Source organism: Myotis davidii, unplaced genomic scaffold (assembly GCF_000327345.1).
Source record: "Myotis davidii unplaced genomic scaffold, ASM32734v1 scaffold842, whole genome shotgun sequence".
NCBI lineage: Eukaryota > Metazoa > Chordata > Mammalia > Chiroptera > Vespertilionidae > Myotis > Myotis davidii.
The window spans coordinates 949,126-965,637 of record NW_006293540.1 but is presented as its reverse complement, the minus strand read 5'-3'; the positions used below and the strand labels follow the sequence as shown (position 1 = coordinate 965,637).

At 42.2% G+C, this 16,512-nt stretch overlaps 1 protein-coding gene across 2 annotated transcripts in view; it reads left to right on the top strand.

Moving 5' to 3' along the window:
* Positions 1-2,367: 2,367 nt before the first annotated feature.
* The window catches only part of HMGXB4 (HMG-box containing 4), a 24,729-nt gene continuing 10,584 nt past the window's right edge, over positions 2,368-16,512 (top strand). Inside the window, exons 1-5 of one of the 2 annotated variants that reach the window (XM_006767237.2) lie at positions 2,370-2,565; positions 3,194-3,342; positions 3,589-3,667; positions 3,775-3,889; positions 4,781-5,736. In XM_006767237.2, coding sequence (XP_006767300.1) covers positions 4,849-5,736 — 888 coding nt within the window. In that variant the 5' untranslated portion in view covers positions 2,370-2,565; positions 3,194-3,342; positions 3,589-3,667; positions 3,775-3,889; positions 4,781-4,848. Of the gene's footprint in view, positions 2,566-3,193; positions 3,343-3,588; positions 3,668-3,774; positions 3,890-4,780; positions 5,737-16,512 lie in introns of both variants that reach the window. The other variant, XM_006767238.2, reaches the window with a different exon arrangement.

Below are 16,512 nucleotides of genomic sequence, written 5' to 3'. Positions count from 1 at the left end.
CTGCTGCCCCAATATTTTAGTGAATTGGACTTCCTTCAGGCCTCATTCTCTCTCTTTTTTTAATGGGTTATTTAATCCTATATTTATAAAATGCTCTTCACTGTTTTTTATGGAAATTTAAATAGTAGCAGGCCAATTCTAATACATATTGTGCCTTTGAGGATCAGCTTCTAATTTTATGTTCCCTTTCAGAGCTCCTTAAATTCACTGATTGTTTTCCAAAGCAGTCAGTTATGAGACAGAGAGCACTTTTCATAGTGCAGTAAGAGGCCATTGTTTTCTTAGACTGTCTTCAGAGGTACCGACTTATGTTTTGACAGTTGCTCAACTCTTTTATGTTAGTTTTGATATTGCCAAAGGGAACACCTGGTTATAAGGCTCCAGACCTGCCTTTGCTTCATATAGAAGTGCATTTTGTTGTTGACAACAGATGGTGGCCATATTGATGACGTAGAATAGTTAAGATTTTTATTCTCCATTTCTCAAACATTCTTTGCCAAAATTCATTTGGCAGGGGAAACATTTAACTTGAAATGTAAAGTAGCGGTATCTCTTGGCATTATCAGCCTATGAAAACTAATGGGATCTATATATTTTTCTAATAAACTCAGTATTTCAGGGCCAATGAGATGATACGCTATTTTCAAATGAATGGATATAAGTCCCTAGGACATTCCTCCTCCCCTCACGCCTTTTGGATTTAGTGCCACGTGGGTGGAAAGAGGAGGACAGTAATTTCTATTGGAGAAAGTTTAGTGCTAAACATGAAAAACTGGCTATATTATGTACCCTTCCTCCTTATATTTGTACATGAGACCTAACTTTATATCCCCTTCATTTCCTTAGAAAAGACCTTTGAGCAAGCAGTTTTTCAGTTTATCTTTAAAATAATTCAGTTCATTTTGTTGTTTTTTCTTCACTCTAGCTTCTCTTACCTTGACCAAGTCCACTCTTCATTCCACTTCTTAGAAAAGTAAAGAAATGCTTTTTTATGTTTCTTAATCTTGTAAATCGTTCTAGGTAATACTTTTTTCTTTGTACTTTCAAATTAGGCAGATCTGTGCATTGTATTTTATCTGACTTGTGCTATTAAGTTGAACATTTCCCTTGTTAATGAAATTCATCTTCTCTTTTACAAAAGTTACATATTTCAGTATTATCCACATCTACGTAAAGGGATTGGCAGTGTCTCATTGAAGTGTCCTTCAGCATTTCTAAATTTCACTGTAGTAATGCAGGGAAAATAAAACGTAAACAAATGACCAATCAGATCAACTTTTAAGCATTTCTCTAACTGGATGAGAGCATTTTCAGTATATTTAGTATATAATTTTTAAATTTCCTGCAAAGATTTCCTGCAGGAATTGTGACATTGCCTGTCCTTAAAGTATTTGAAGAACTTTATCTTAGTGTGTAGTTCACAGCTTGGTATCTTCAAAGTCAAAATGGACATGTAACTTAAATGCCAAAAAATAATAACAAATTCAAGACATAAAATTTGTATGTTACAGTAATTTTTCAAATTACTGAAATCTTAATAATCGTAAATATTTTGTCACCAGTTGACAAATATTCTTACTTTCACCTAGCCTTTAAAATGTTAAAGGCTGATAGTGTTGAAAGCTGTCATAGGGCCAACTAATATAAGAAGTGTACCTATTTTTACACTTCTGTGATTTGAGCAAATTCATATAGCCTAACAAAATGTATGCAAAACATATCCTTTGGCTCTGGCTGGTTTGGCTCAGTGTGTAGAACATCAGCCTGTGGACTGAAGGGTCCCAGGTTTGATTCCAGTCAAGGTCATGTACCCAGGTTGCGGGCTCGATCCCCAGCACTGGGTGTGCAGGAGGCAGCCGATCAATGATTCTCTCTCATGATTGACGTTTCTGTCTCTCCCTCTCCCTTCCTTCCTCTCTGAAATCAATAAAAATATATATGTAAAAATATATATATGCTTCAAAGATCTTTAATATCCCTATAATGTCATTGTTATGTCTGTCTAAATGGCAGTGCAGTAGACTTTAGCCTGTTGCCAATCCAAATGGTAGGAGTTTGTAGTCTCGAATGTGGTGCAATCTGTCTTCCTCCGCATCCTGCTTTATCTGCATTTCGTAACCATATTGAACCTATCCCTCTGACTTAATGTCGGTGTTTACTCTATCTCAGTGTTGTCAGTCCTGTTGGCATTTCAGAAATTCTCATTTTGAAGTAATTTTTATGTGGGAGGTATTTTATATACTTCCTCAAACAACTTTAATTCATGAATCAAATCAAATTAAGGCAAGTGCACTTCCTACAGTTTCAACCCCACTCTATTGACAAACAGAATGAGGAGGTGATAAAACTCCTTTACGCCTTGCTGCCCTTCCGGTCTGCCCTTGGATCACCGCGCATTTCCATCTGGAAGGTTGCATCTCCACAGTGATGTCGCATTACAGGAAGGTTTTCCTTCTTTGTTTCTCAGGCCTGGTCCTGGAGACGGGAAGGAGTCTGGACACAGTGACACTTCTCAAAGGCCCTGCAGGACCGCCATGGCTTATGATGACGCCGTGAAGAAAGAAGGTATGACCCCTTAATCCGAGAAGCATTTCAAAGGGTGTGTCCTCTGCAATCCTTGCAGCCCATGGACCTAGAGACCAGGACTGGCCATCACAGCCTGGACTCCCAAGTGATGATCCAGAGCACTGTTAAGCCTCCACGTCATCCCCAGACTGGGCCCATGGAACGAACACCTACACAGGGTTCCAACACAAGAGTCTGAAATATAGTGTATTGGGGCGATCCCCCGCAGCACTCGTGGTCCTTGCCAGCTCAATGTGCAGGAGTCTGGGGTAGGAATCACACATTGGACTCCCACAGAGCAGCACAGCACGCGAATCCTTGTTCTTTTCAGCCTTACCTCTGCAAGTCGGTGTCCACCTGCCAGATCACAACTGAGAACCATGTCTGAGAATGCACGTTGGGCCTTTCCATAGCATAGAAGTATTGCTTCTTCAGGTTTGATTCTTGTATTTGCAGCCAGGTCTTCAAGGAATATTCTTGTCTCCTTGGATTTCATGTTCCCGTGGACTTACTGAATCATTATTTTAATTTGGAGATGGAGGGACAGTTGCATTACAGATGTGATTTGGTTGTTACTTACTTGACTTTGTCATTTCCTTTTCTTCCCAAATGAACCTGTGCTTCTCAGATTGCTTCGATGGTGATCACAGCTTTGAGGACATAGGACTAGCAGCTGGCAGAAGCCAACGAGAGAAGAAACGTTCTTACAAAGATTTTTTAAGGGAAGAGGAAGAAATCGCTGCTCAGGTCAGGAATTCTTCCAAGAAGAAGTTAAAGGTAAATTCTAAACATTTGAATTAGGAAAGTTTTAAACTATCACATATCGTATTTCCTAATAGTTGGAGAAAGAATTTCTGTTAAAAGCTTTTAAAAAGAAAAACAAACATCTTTTGTATCTATTTTCATTATTTTCTGTTTTATTTTGTTTCCCGAAGTCAGAAATCATCGAAAAACAAGATTGGTTCCAAGCTACTTTTGCCTCATCATCTTATTCATGGGTCAATTCTTCCTCTTTAATTCCAGGATAGTGAATTTTACTTCTTGGGGACGGACACACACAAGAAGAAGAGGAAGCACTCCTCTGATGATTACTACTATGGAGGTAAGGATGGGAAGGGGCAGCCGGTGGGACAAACACATCACTGGTTCTTGGAGTCGGGGTAGGGGAAAGGGATCCAGATGTTGCTGACTCAGTGGCCTATTTAACAGGACAGTGGTTCTTGTTCTGAGTGCCGATAAACCAGTGTGAAGGAGGAGAGAGGTGGAGGGCTGGTATTTTGGAGGATTCAGCATAGAAGAACAGTCTTCATTTGTGATACACCAGGTACCAGGTTCCTTCTCTCCCCAATCACCCACTTATCTTGTGCCCACTGTTATCTAGCATCCCTTTTACCATAAGTCATCCTGGGCCCTCTGGCCTGCACCTACGGGTTAATTCTCAATCCAGTGGACATCTGCTCATAGACCACCTTTTCTTAGCTGTGTGATGCACATAGCTGACAAAACTAACTCTTCACTAGAATGGGTCTGTCCTGGACACAGAAACAAACAGTACTCTGTCTGCAGTAAACCTGAATTGTAACCTAGTTGACCCTTGAACAACACGGGGGTTTGGGGCACTGACTCTCGCACAGTTCAATCCACATATAACTTTGACTTCCCAAAAACTTAACTGCTAATGGCCTATTATTGACCGGAAGCCTTACCAATAACATAAACAGTCAACACGTATTTTGTATGTTATATGTATTACATACTTTACTTTTACAATAAAGTAAGCAAGAGAGAAGACAATGTTATTAAGGAAATCATAAACAAGAGAAAATACATTTATAGTATTTATTGAAAAAACCTGCATATAAGTGGACCCGTGCAGTTCACACCATGTTGTTCAAGGGTCACCTGTCCTCATAATCCCACAGCTATAAGCTATTCTGTGTATGCTCTGTGGTTGCTGGTGAAGACTCAGTGAAGAAAAACAACTGTAGTGGCGAGAACTGTCTCCAGGGTTAGAGGCAGGGTCTACCAGGCCAAGAAGCACATGGGCATCCTCTCTGAATGTTAGGAATCAATTGAAGGACCTCCCCTTAAATCACTCCTGTTGGCTTCTTCCTGGTGTTAGTTGGGTGTTTGGAGGGGGGTGGCGGGGGGGAGAGGGGAAACTTGTTGGAAGTTGCTTTGTCACATGGACACTACTTCTCTTGGCTATTTCTAGATATTTCGTCTTTGGAATCGTCACAGAAGAAAAAGAAAAGGTCCAGCCCGCAAGCTGCTGATACAGCTATGGACCTGCTGAAAGCTATCACTTCCCCGCTGGCCGCAGGCTCCAAGTCCTCCAAGAAGACAGGGGAGAAGTCCTCTAGCTCTTCTAGCCACTCGGAGAGTAAAAAGGACCACCACAGGAAGAAAATCAGTGGAAGCAGCGGGGAGCTGTCCCTGGAGGATGGTGGTTCCCACAAATCCAAAAAAATGAAACCTCTCTTTGTGAATACCGAGACCCTGACCCTCCGTGAGCCTGACGGTTTAAAGATGAAGCTCATTCTCTCCCCAAAGGAGAAGGGAAGCAGCTCCGTGGAGGAGGAGTCTTTCCAGTACCCCTCTCAGCAGGGGGCTGCGAAAAAGTCCTCTAAGAAATCAGCTCGGGATGAGCAAGGTGCTTTACTCCTCGGACACGAGTTACAGAGCTTTCTGAAAACAGCCCGGAAGAAGCACAAGTCGTCCTCAGACCCACATTCGTCTTCTGGCCCTGAAGGCTGTGGGTCTGATGCCTCCCAGTTCCCAGAACCCCACAGTGCTAATCTGGATCTTCCAGGGCTTGAGCCTATCCTAGTAGAATCGGACTCAACCTCTGGAGGGGAGCTCGAGGCTGGTGAGTTGGTGATAGATGACTCTTACCGGGAAATCAAGAAGAAAAAGAAGTCAAAGAAAAGCAAGAAGAAGAAGGACAAGGAGAAGCATAAGGAGAGACGCCATTCCAAGTCCAAGAGAAGTTCAGGCCTTTCTGCCGCAGTGGTGGGAGAGATCACAATGACTCCTGGCCCTCCTCCCAGCATCCCCTACCCTGGAGCAGCTGCCCCTCCCCCACCGCTTCCTGGCCTCCACACTGATGGGCATAGTGAGAAAAAAAAGAAAAAAGAGGAAAAGGACAAAGAGAGAGAAAGAGGAGAAAAGGTAAAACATTTTTTAAAGTGTGGTGGGGTTAAGAGATGAAGCAGGGCCCTGGCTTCATCTGGTTGGAGCATCGTCCCGTGCATAGAAGGGTCACTGGTTCGATACCCGGTCCGGGCGTGTATGGGAGGCAACTAACTGATCCATGTTTCTTTCTCACAATGATGTTTCTCTCTGTCTCTACCTCTCTAAAATCAATTTTTAAAAAACATATCCTCAGGTGAGAATTTAAAGAGAGAAAGAGACAGAGAGAGAAAGGCAGGTTTGTCCTTGATGTAGTAGGTAGATGTGGAAATAAGCAGCGGAGGTGAACCACTGGGAATGTAGCAAGGTAAATCTCTTGGAATAACACAAAGTATAAAATATTACCAATGGCTGAGTCTGTCTGATACAAAACAGCAATCTTAACTATTCATGGTTTTTCTTAATGGAGTTGTTGTCCCACTGTGTCAAGCATAGGGAGGGTGGCCAGAGAAAGCTTAAAGAAGGAAAAGGATGTCAGTGGACGGGAACGCATGGAGGCAGAGAGATGTTTAGGAAGTAGCATTGCAAAACTACTGAATTTCAGTCCTGCGTTTCTAGCTGCCCAGTACAGCTTTCAACCTGAATGCCTTGGGTACTTCACATCCCCAAACCTGCATCTCCTCCTTTATCTCTCTCTGTATTCCCCATTTCCTGCCACTCAATCCAAACTCAAAACTATGTGCTTACATGGACTGTGTGGGAACTGGACTTGTTTCCCGTACATTCTTACCACCATTCCTCTGCTCATTTTCTTCTAAGCCCTCTTCCCCTCCTCACGTGTTGAAGCTGTGCATTCCCTTCAAGACTTAATCAAATGCCACCTCTTCTAAGACATCCCAACACTCCAGTCAGAATTAACTTCTTGATTGATTTGAGAGAGAGAGAAAAACATCGATTTGTTCCACTTATTTATCAATTCATTGGTTATTTCTTGTATGTGCCCTGACTGGGGATTGAACCCACAACCTTAGCATATCGGGACGCTCTAACCAACTGACCGACCCAGCCAGGACCAGAATTAACTTCTGAACTCTCATAACACCTTGCTGTCTCTCCCTTATTGCACTTACTGCCATCTTTGTACATGTTCCATTTCCCCTGTTAAAGACTATTAGCTTCTTACAGGTGTTTTAACTCAGCAGGGGCTGTTTTAGTCACCTTAATAGTGCCTTCAATTCCTTTATGTCCTTGGTAAGCATTTTGTGATATGGCAAATGAGTGACTATGTCGATGAAAACATGTATTAAAAAACGCAGGTTGGGAGCAGATGGCAGAGAGTTTTAAATTCCAAAATAAAGGATTTGGCGGTGGACACTTTGGGGTTATGAGTAGGGTGTAGATATGTTCTAAATCAGCAGTCGCCAACCTTTCGGACCTCACGGACCACCGGTTGGCGACCGCTTTTAAAGGTTTCCTTAAAACAGTGGTCGCCAACCTTTCGGACCTCACAGACCACCAGTGATCTGCGGACCACTGGTTGGCGACCACTGCTCTAAATGATAATTTCAGAATAAAATGATAGAGCTGTACCAGGTGGTTTAGACTGAAGAGAGACTTGAGACAGACAACCCAGAAGCTTATTCTAGTCCAAAATCAGTTGTCAAAGCTGATAGAAATAAAATGGGAGACAGGTTCAGGAGCAACTGAAGGGAAAACTGACATCTGGCCGCTGGGCTTGGATCTGGGAAGCCAGAAATACAAGTGAGCATAAAAATGTCCCTTAAGGTTTTGGACCTAAGTACCTTAGAAAATAAAATTATAATCTCCTCAGTGGTAGGGAGTTGTTTGTCATTTCCCCCATGTGGCCAGCAGTTGCTAGTGAAAAAGAATTATAGTCAGGGCACAAGTCTTCCTGTGAATCAGTATTTGATTGTGACTGTCCAAACCTGAAGCAGTCAGACTTCGAATGTAATAATTTATCCAACAAATATTTATGGGACACATGCCGCGCTTTTTAAACTGCTGTGAAGCTTTAAACAAACATCCTTTCCTGGGTTTTGTTTCAGTATAAAAAAGAACTACCTGAAAGTCCACCTAGACAGAACTGTTTCAGGAATCCTGTTCCCTCAGTCTACAGTGAGCAGAGACTGGAGAGCCAACTGTAGAAATGCTGAAGGCCTCTGTCCCCTTTCTCCCTTAGAGTCTATGACCAGGGCTGTAATCAAAGTAGGAAGCAAGAAGACTGGCTGGTTTGGGAGAAGATAAGTTAGGTTTACAGTTAAGATATAAGCATCAAGAGATTCAGCATATCTAAGTGGTTACGGTAGTGAGCTGTGGAGCCAAAGCACTTGGGTTCAAATCCTGCCTCTGCCACTGATAAGCTCTGCAATGTTGTACAAGCTACACAGCTTCTCCATCTGTAAGCTGGGGGTGATAATAGACCCTAATACAGTGATGGCTAACCTATGACATGTGTGTCAGAGGTGACACGCGAACTCATTTATTTTTGGTTGATTTTTCTTTGTTAAAGGGCATTTAAATATATAAAATAAATATCAAAAATATAAGTCTTTGTTTTACTATGGTTGCAAATATCAAAAAATTTCTATATGTGACACGGCACCAGGGTTTTTAAGTTAGGGTTTTTCAAAATGCTGACATGCCGAGCTCAAAAGGTTCGCCATCACTGCCCTGATAGGACCCATACAGACTGAATGAGATGATGCATGGGGATGTGTTTAGGGCTTCAGTGTGGCAAGGTGCCATAGCAAACTCAAAGGGGCACCATTAGATATTTTAAATATATTAAATTTTCTAAAGAAACAGCAATACTTGACATCTGTCAGAAACCTTGTGAATTACTAGCTCAAAGTAATTCAGTTTCAATTATCTTCTCATGTACATGTCTTTTAATAAAACCATATCGTTTCAAAGCTGGGTTTTCTGTAATTGGTCTGATGGAAAGCAAGTACCATGTGAAAAGTAGGCACCATGAACCAGCAAAGTTTGGGAACTTTGGCTTTGCACCATGTTCAGCACATTAGTGGACAGTTCATAAATATTAGTTGTTAGAATCATCTCACTAGAATTTCCAGAGAGCAATGGAATTGCGAGACCTAGAATTCAGTAGAATGGTTGAAACTAGGGTTAGAATTTGGGTGCTCCTGTGCAGTGAATGAAATATGTGAGTGGACCGGAGGGAATAGAGCACGGAGCAGAATCTTACAGAACACTCACCTGAGAGCACTGGCGAAGGAAGAGGGAGCAGTTGTGTTGGAGGAAAACCAGAGAGGGGTCAGTGTCACGGAAGGGAGGAGACAGGCAGTCTCAGAGTAGACGGTCTCATGCTGGAGAGGACAAATTGTTCCGTGTGGTGGAGAAGAATAGGAGCCAGATGGGTGGGGTTCAAGGGATAGTGAGCAGCGAAGGCAGCAGGGGTGGAACTCTTACTGGAGAATTTTGACTGATACACAGAAGGGAAATTGGACTATCTCCCTAGTGACAGGAAACATTTTCAGTGTTGGGCTCTATTTGGGAGGTGGGTGTTCTTGCTTGCTTGCTTGTATTTTTGTTGTTGAATCTTGCTTTCTAAGAAGGAACAGAGAAATCACATGGTAATAATTTTTTTTGAGCACGGCAGTTTTTAATTGAAGGAAAAATTTCATATATACCAAGTAAGAGACATTCTAAAACAATCAAATTTTAAGATTAAGAAGGTATATATTTTTGGTGTCAAAAAACAAGAAACCTTCCTCCCAAACATGACGTTTCTACAAAGCTAGTAGCCAGAAAAGTAGAAAAGCATGATCTTACTTTCCTGAATATATTTCTCTTATTAAGTACAGAAAAGTGATTCTATGTTCACTATTTACTGACATACTCAGCTGAGCTCACTGGGCAGCCCTGAGCATTCCTTGTGTTACTTATCCGTGATTACTCTTTAATATATAACTTCCTCTGGTGTATCTGTTTGCTCATTTGTGCTGTTTTCCATTTATTCAGGAAATACAAGTGGCTGATGAAACCATAAAACATTGTTCACTGATCGTAACTAGTGAATGAAAGAGCTCACTGCAAATGTGAGCAGGGTTATTCTCTGCAAGATTCATCACATGGTAGTATCTTAATGACTCCCCTTAAAGATCATCCCATTAGAGTGGAAGTTTTTGTGTGTATATAGGAGGCACAGGACATGGTAACATTTCAAAGTTTTATTAAATCAACAAAGCCTATCCACTATCACTCAAAATAATGTGGCCACTTCAGAGAGGGGCCCTTTAATTGTATGTTTCCAGAATGTCCACATTTTCTCTAAGCCAACTAAGGCTAGTCAGGTGTCCTACTGCCTGCACACCCAGGCATTGTTGCGAATCTGCTAAACTACAGTCTGAGCTATAATTAGGCTTGTGATGGTTCTATATACATTCTCCATTGGTAAGACTGAAGCTGAACAATAGCAGTAAGTGGTGAAAGCTAGTAACTGCCATCTGTGAGTGCCTGCTATGTGCCAGGCTTTCCTAGGCATTTTACGTGCATAGCAGTCCTGACTGATAGGTACCATTTGGCAGAGAAAGCTGAAAAGACGTAGAGCCAGAATTTTAACATGGGTTTCTTTAACCCCAAACCTGTACTCTTTCCTTCTACCACATGCCTTTTTAAAACTTTAAGAGATGCCTACCGAGTGCCATAATACCTTTTTTTAAAAAATATATTTTATTGATTTCTTACAGAGAGGAAGGGAAGGGATAGAGAGCCAGAAACATCCATGAGAGAGAAACATGGATCAGCTGCCTCCTGCACGCCCCCCACTGGGTATGTGCCCGCAACCAAGGTACATGCCCTTGACCGGAATTGAACCCGGGACCCTTGAGTCCGCAGGCCGAAGCTCTATCCACTGAGCTAAACCGGTTCTGGCTATAATACCTTTTGACAAAGCTAAAAGTAGGTTGGTTCTAGGTCAGAGGAAATCAATATAGTGTGCTGCTGTCTGAGATTAGTCCTACTAAGACGTATGTAAAGATGTTTTTAAATTAATGAGGCGGAATATGATGAAATATAATGAGAGCTTGGACTCAAATTCAGCAGACTTAGATTCTTGTTCTGCTACTTTGGCCTTGTCCTCTTAAGATTGTTTCCTCACTTCAAATGAGGTTATTAAGACTAAATTAGGTGATACACGTAACACACTTAGCACAAGCCTCAGCTCAGTACATAGTTGTTTTATAATTACTGTTGATTTCATCCTGAATTCTTCAAAAGCATAAAATGAAAGCATCTTTTTAAAACTTTTTCAACCACCAGTCACGTTAGACTAAACAAGGAAACTATGCTTTTATGGTTTTGTTTTTGTTTTGCTCTGTTTTTTGCTTTTAGGAAGCAAACACTGCACTATCTCACCTATTTGGAAACAGTTAAGAACCAAAACAGGGTCTCTAAGGAGCAAAAGCAGCTGTTATAAAGCAAGTTTCCTGCAGCTTCTGGTAGCACTTCAGGGGTGCTGGGGAAAGGAACATTGGCCTAGAGATGAATCACGTGGCCTCTCTGAGCCTGTTCTTTGTGGAATAGCGCTCTAGCACTCAGCTACTGCACCTACAGGGTGTTGTGAAGATCGGGCAAGGTAATACAAATGAGTGCACACTGGCCTTTCATGCACAGCTGAGTCTGTCTTACTTACTCGGTATCATGCATTGTGCCAGGCACTTGCCAGGTGCTGTGGACAAACATGAGTGGGATAGTGTCGGTCTTGGGTGTAGTAAGAGAGGTTGGAAAGTGTTCCGTGTGATGGACCTCAGCAGAGACAGGTGCTGAGGGAGCATGCGGAGAGCCTGGAGGTGTCAGAGAAGGTTTCCTGGGGAAGCTGTCATCTGAGCCGAATCTTGAGGCCAAAGATGAATTAAGGAAGAAGGTAGAGCTGAGTAAGAATTAGTAAATTACAATAGTAATAGCTATATTTGTAGAGGTTTTACTCTAGTGTTCTCAGCACGACACTAAGTTTTTTAATCTATGGTATATCAGTGAATTTTTACAAGAACCCAATGAAGTGTCAATATTATCTTCATTTCACAGAAATAAGCCCAAAAAAGTGATATTACCTGCCCCAGGACACACACCTATTTAGTGGCAGAGTAGGAATTTGAACCCAGGTTTTTCTGATGACAGGATCCATTCTCTTTCCACTATACAGAAAGTATTTAAATTGTAGACAGAGGTGTATTATGAGAGATAGCAGAAGTACAGCGTATATTTTAGAAATATTTCCATTCAAAATGGTTAAAATAAAAGCTTGGGTGTGAAAACCTTACTTTGCACCCTGTCCTTTAGCCAGATCAGACTTAGGGATCTCATTCCAGTTCATTCGCAAGAGCATCAGTTGTCATGGTTATGAGTATGGGCTCCAAAGCCAGATTGTCTGAGTTCAGATGCTGGCCCTGCCACTCCATTGATATATGACTATGGATCTCCGTTTCCTCGTGTTTAAAATGGCAGTGATGATGGCACCACCTGGTAAGGTTGTTAAAAGGCTTAATTTCCACAGATGTCTCCTACACTATTCATATTAATGAAGAGATCAGACCCTCATCGGCAGAAGAAAGCCAAGTTGTATTTTTAAAATTTCTAAATTATGTTTTGACTTAACCCTCAGAAAGTTTATCCTTTAAAAGACATTTTTAAACTAGAGTCATGAGAAGGCTTGGAGAGTAGTTTTTATCTTATTCTCAGAGTCTAAGACCCCACAGAGTTAATTAAGCAGGACTGTTTTATAAAGAGCATTAAGAAGTTGCTCTTTGAAAGATCTTGATACTGTGACAAATGTCATCAAACATTTAAAAGGATGTTCTGGCTGTAAAATTACAACATTGTGAGTCACAGTAAGTGGACTTGTTACAAGTCATTTGCTACAATTAATACTAATGTATCCAAGTTTTCAAAATATTAACATTTTATTAAAGGGCAGTTCATGTTATTCCAGATCCACTGTGGATCACTTGCAATACTTGCATGAGAAAGTCTGACTGGAAATAACTGGCCTTTCATTTAGAATCTCGTGGGAAGTTTTGTATGTGTAGAGATCATCCATTGTGTGTGTGTTTTTAACTACTAATTTATAAAAATGTCTGTGCCCTGAGAAAGTTTTAACCAGTTTAATTTGGAACTTTAGTGCACAGACTGAGGTTGCATTTTGTGCAATGATTAGATTCTAAGGTCAGCACGTAAGGTGGAAGCTGTTAGTCAGTTTCCCTTGAAGATGCCCCAGGAAGACTCCACAGTGAAGGCCAGCAGGTTCTGAGTCCCACAGAATGCCAGCCCAGTGCAGCTAGGTTTCCTGTCTTCCGCACCAGGGAAGGCATTGGCATATTTGCAGGAGCCATCATTTTACTATTTTTAACGTTAGCTACACTTGATTAGTAGTGAGTTGTGCACCCTGAGAGAGACATACAGGAACTATCTGGGGAAAGCAGATTTATCCTCTTTCACACGCCAAGGAATAGGGTCTTGGAGCGGAATCACCCAGACTGGTCAGTCCAGCCCTCACGCATATTCTCATTCCCTCTCTCTCTCCCCCTTAAATATAGAACTTGGGTAAGCTTGGTGTGTTGTGTGTGTGGTGCTGCTCCATTGTGTCTTATTAGAACACTTAAAGCGTTTGGGGATGTGAAGCTGCTACAAAATTAATGAGAAGCAGCACCCAGAACTCCAACCTCCTTAAACAGGGCTGGCTTCACCAACAGAAGAGTGAAAATGGGACCTTTACTATTTAAATGAAAAGTTTAAAGTAAAGGCCGTGTTGCTCTTTTCTGTGTGTGAAAAAGCTTGTATTAGCTTTTTGGATGCCACAAGCTCTATTTTGAAAAAGGCAGGGAATAGAAGAGAACTCATGGTAGATTTCTATTGTAGCATAACAAATTACCACAGACTCGGCCGTTTAAAACAGCATTTCTTTATGACCTCCCAATTCTGTAGATCAGAAGTCCCGATAGGGCTCCGCTGGGCTCTGCTCAGGCTCGCAGACTGAGCCCGAGGGCCCCGTCCAGGCTCTCACCTGAGAGACGAGGGCCCTTCCAAGAGTTGGCGGCTCCTTCGGGCTGCTGGCAGCGTTCAGTTTCTTGCCGTTGTGGAACTCATGGCACCTGTTTCCTCCGAGGCCAAGGCCAGCAGGGGAGTGTCTGCTGTTGCATCTTGTTTCCTTCATGGGCTCACCTGACCAGGTCAGGCCCACACTGGATAATCGTAATGACTGGCTCGGATTCACTCACTGGGGACCTTAATTCCACCTGCCATCTCACGTGAAATAATTGTGGGAGTCAGTATCCCATCGCAATCACCGTCCTGCCCACACTCCAGGGGAGGGCATTAGACAGGGCTTGTAAACCAGGGGGCAGAAGTCGTGGGAGCCATCCTGGATTCCTGCCTACTACATAAATAAAATACTGAGTACCTACTGAAGTGCCCAACACGGTCCGATTCATTCCCACCTTTGAGTAAAAATGGCACTTTCCAAGTTTGACCTATAGGGAGACTAAAGCTCGGGGAAATGAAGTAATTTGTGTAACTAGTAAAGAGAGTGATCAGGATGCTAACTTAGATCTGCTGGCCTCCAAAACCCCGCTCTCCGTTTTGCCACACTGTCTCTGACCCACCCTGCTGCTTCTACCTCTTTTCCAATGTATTTGCTCTCCCCCAACCTCACTGTCCTGGCTGTAGGCCATCCTCACCCGCCCCTGGCACTATTGCAGCAGCCCCCTGTGTAGTCTCCCCACCATTGCTCTTACCCCTCTCCAGACTGTTCTCCACGGCCCTAAAGTGCAGCTTGGCCATGTCACTTCCTGCTTGAAAAGCTTGACTACTTGAATCGCTTCTGTTGGTTCATACTGTAATACAAATATGTCAAAGGCTAACACGGGCCAAATAAATGAGGCTTGTGGCATGTGGCCCGTGAGTCTGACATGCTTGCTATAATACATAGGTTACAAGGCATCCATCTGTGGCTTTGCTTGCAACTCTGACGTCATCTCTCACCTCTGTTTGAGGAGAGTTACCACATGTTCCCTCTGCCTAGAACACTCTTGACCTCTCTTCATCTGGCTAATTCTACCCAGTTTTCAGGCCTGGGTTAAATGTCACTTCCTCCAGAGGCTAATTAGGTGAGATGTTCCTATTGCATGTTCCTGTAGCATCCAGTACTTTCCCTATAATATTGTTACATTCTATTATCAGGATATATTGATCTGTGTGTCTGATTCCCAATATCTGGCAGAAAGTGGATACTCTAATAAATATTTATTAAAAAGCTAGAGGCCTGGTGCATGGATTCGTGCACCAGTGGGGTCCCTCGGCCTGGCCTGTGCCCTCTTGTGCTCCGGGACCTGTCGGGGGAATGTCAGAGGCCCGGTGCACAGATTCAGCCCCATCCCCGCAGGCCAGGCTGAGGGACCCCAGCGGTGCACAAATCCGTGCACCAGGACTCTAGTATGCATATAAAATCTTTGGTTAATCTCTTCCTCTCCTCCCCTTCCCTCTGAGGTTCATCAGTCTGTTCCATGTTTCTATGCCTGTGTGTTGAGCATCTGCCCCCTGGTGATGAGTGTGCGTCATAGCTACCAGTCGATCAGTCACTTAGGCTTTTATAAATATAGATGAATGGCAAAGTACTTTGATAGGTTATTTTTTTGTGTTGCCTTTGAAATCTTTGCTTTTCCTTCTTTGTCATTGAAATATTTTTAATATCACCTATCAGAAGAGCTCTCCACTTCTTATATGTTTTATTCAGGATCAAATAATTAGTATAAGGGAAAGCTGGGGAAAGATGGCGGGCCTTTAAGCTCTAAAGTTAATGTGTTTTCCACTATTTTGTGCTGCTTAACTGCCTTAGAATGTGAGCTCATCCTCTTAACTATTCACCCTACCCAGTGCAGGTACTCAATAAATACTAGTTTATTTTCTACATAACTGAATAAAGTCCTTTAGAAGAGTTTTAAGAGAAACCCTTTCTTTATTAAGTGGATTTGGAGTAATATATTGGCCAGGAGCTGTGTTTAATTTTGTAAAGTTTTAATTTTATGTTATAGCCTGGGGGAATAGGGAGCATGAAAACTTTTATAGTATTATATAGTGTTTGAGAAAACATTGTTAAAACTCCATGCATGTTTAAAAGTATGACCAAATGAGCTATGAACTCTCTCAAGAACATATTCTTTCTATTGTCAATATTTAATAGTGAGATTGATTCTATAGTTGAGAAAGATGTGGCTAAGTATAGACTTCCACAAATTCTTTCGTCATGTTTTCCAGTAATTGGCAGGCCTATGGCTAAGCTATTTTAAAAGATTAGTTTAAAACGTTTGAAGCTGAATTTGTAACAAACATGCCACAGTTTTCATATCCAAAGAAGTTCTTGCTGTCTCCTTGAAAGCACTTAACTTTGAAAGCTATCAGGGAAGTTTCTGTTTCTCAGAATGGCTTCAGAATTGCTTTTGTTCATTATTTTTTAATTTTTCAATTATTTGACATACACTATTATGTTAATTTTAGGTATACAACATAATGATTAGACATTTATGTAACTTATGAAGTGATTCCCCAGATAAGTCTAGGATCTATCTGACTCCATGTGTAGTTACTACAATATTATTCACTATACTAGAGGCCCGGTGCACAAAAATTTGTGCACTCGGGGGAGAGGGGGGTCTCTCAGCCCGGCCTGTGCCCTCTCACAGTCTGGGACCCCTCGGGAGATAACGAAGTGCTGGCTTAGGCCTGCTCCCGTGTGGCAGAGGGCAGGCCCAATCCCTAGGTGCAGCCCCTGGTCGGGCTCAG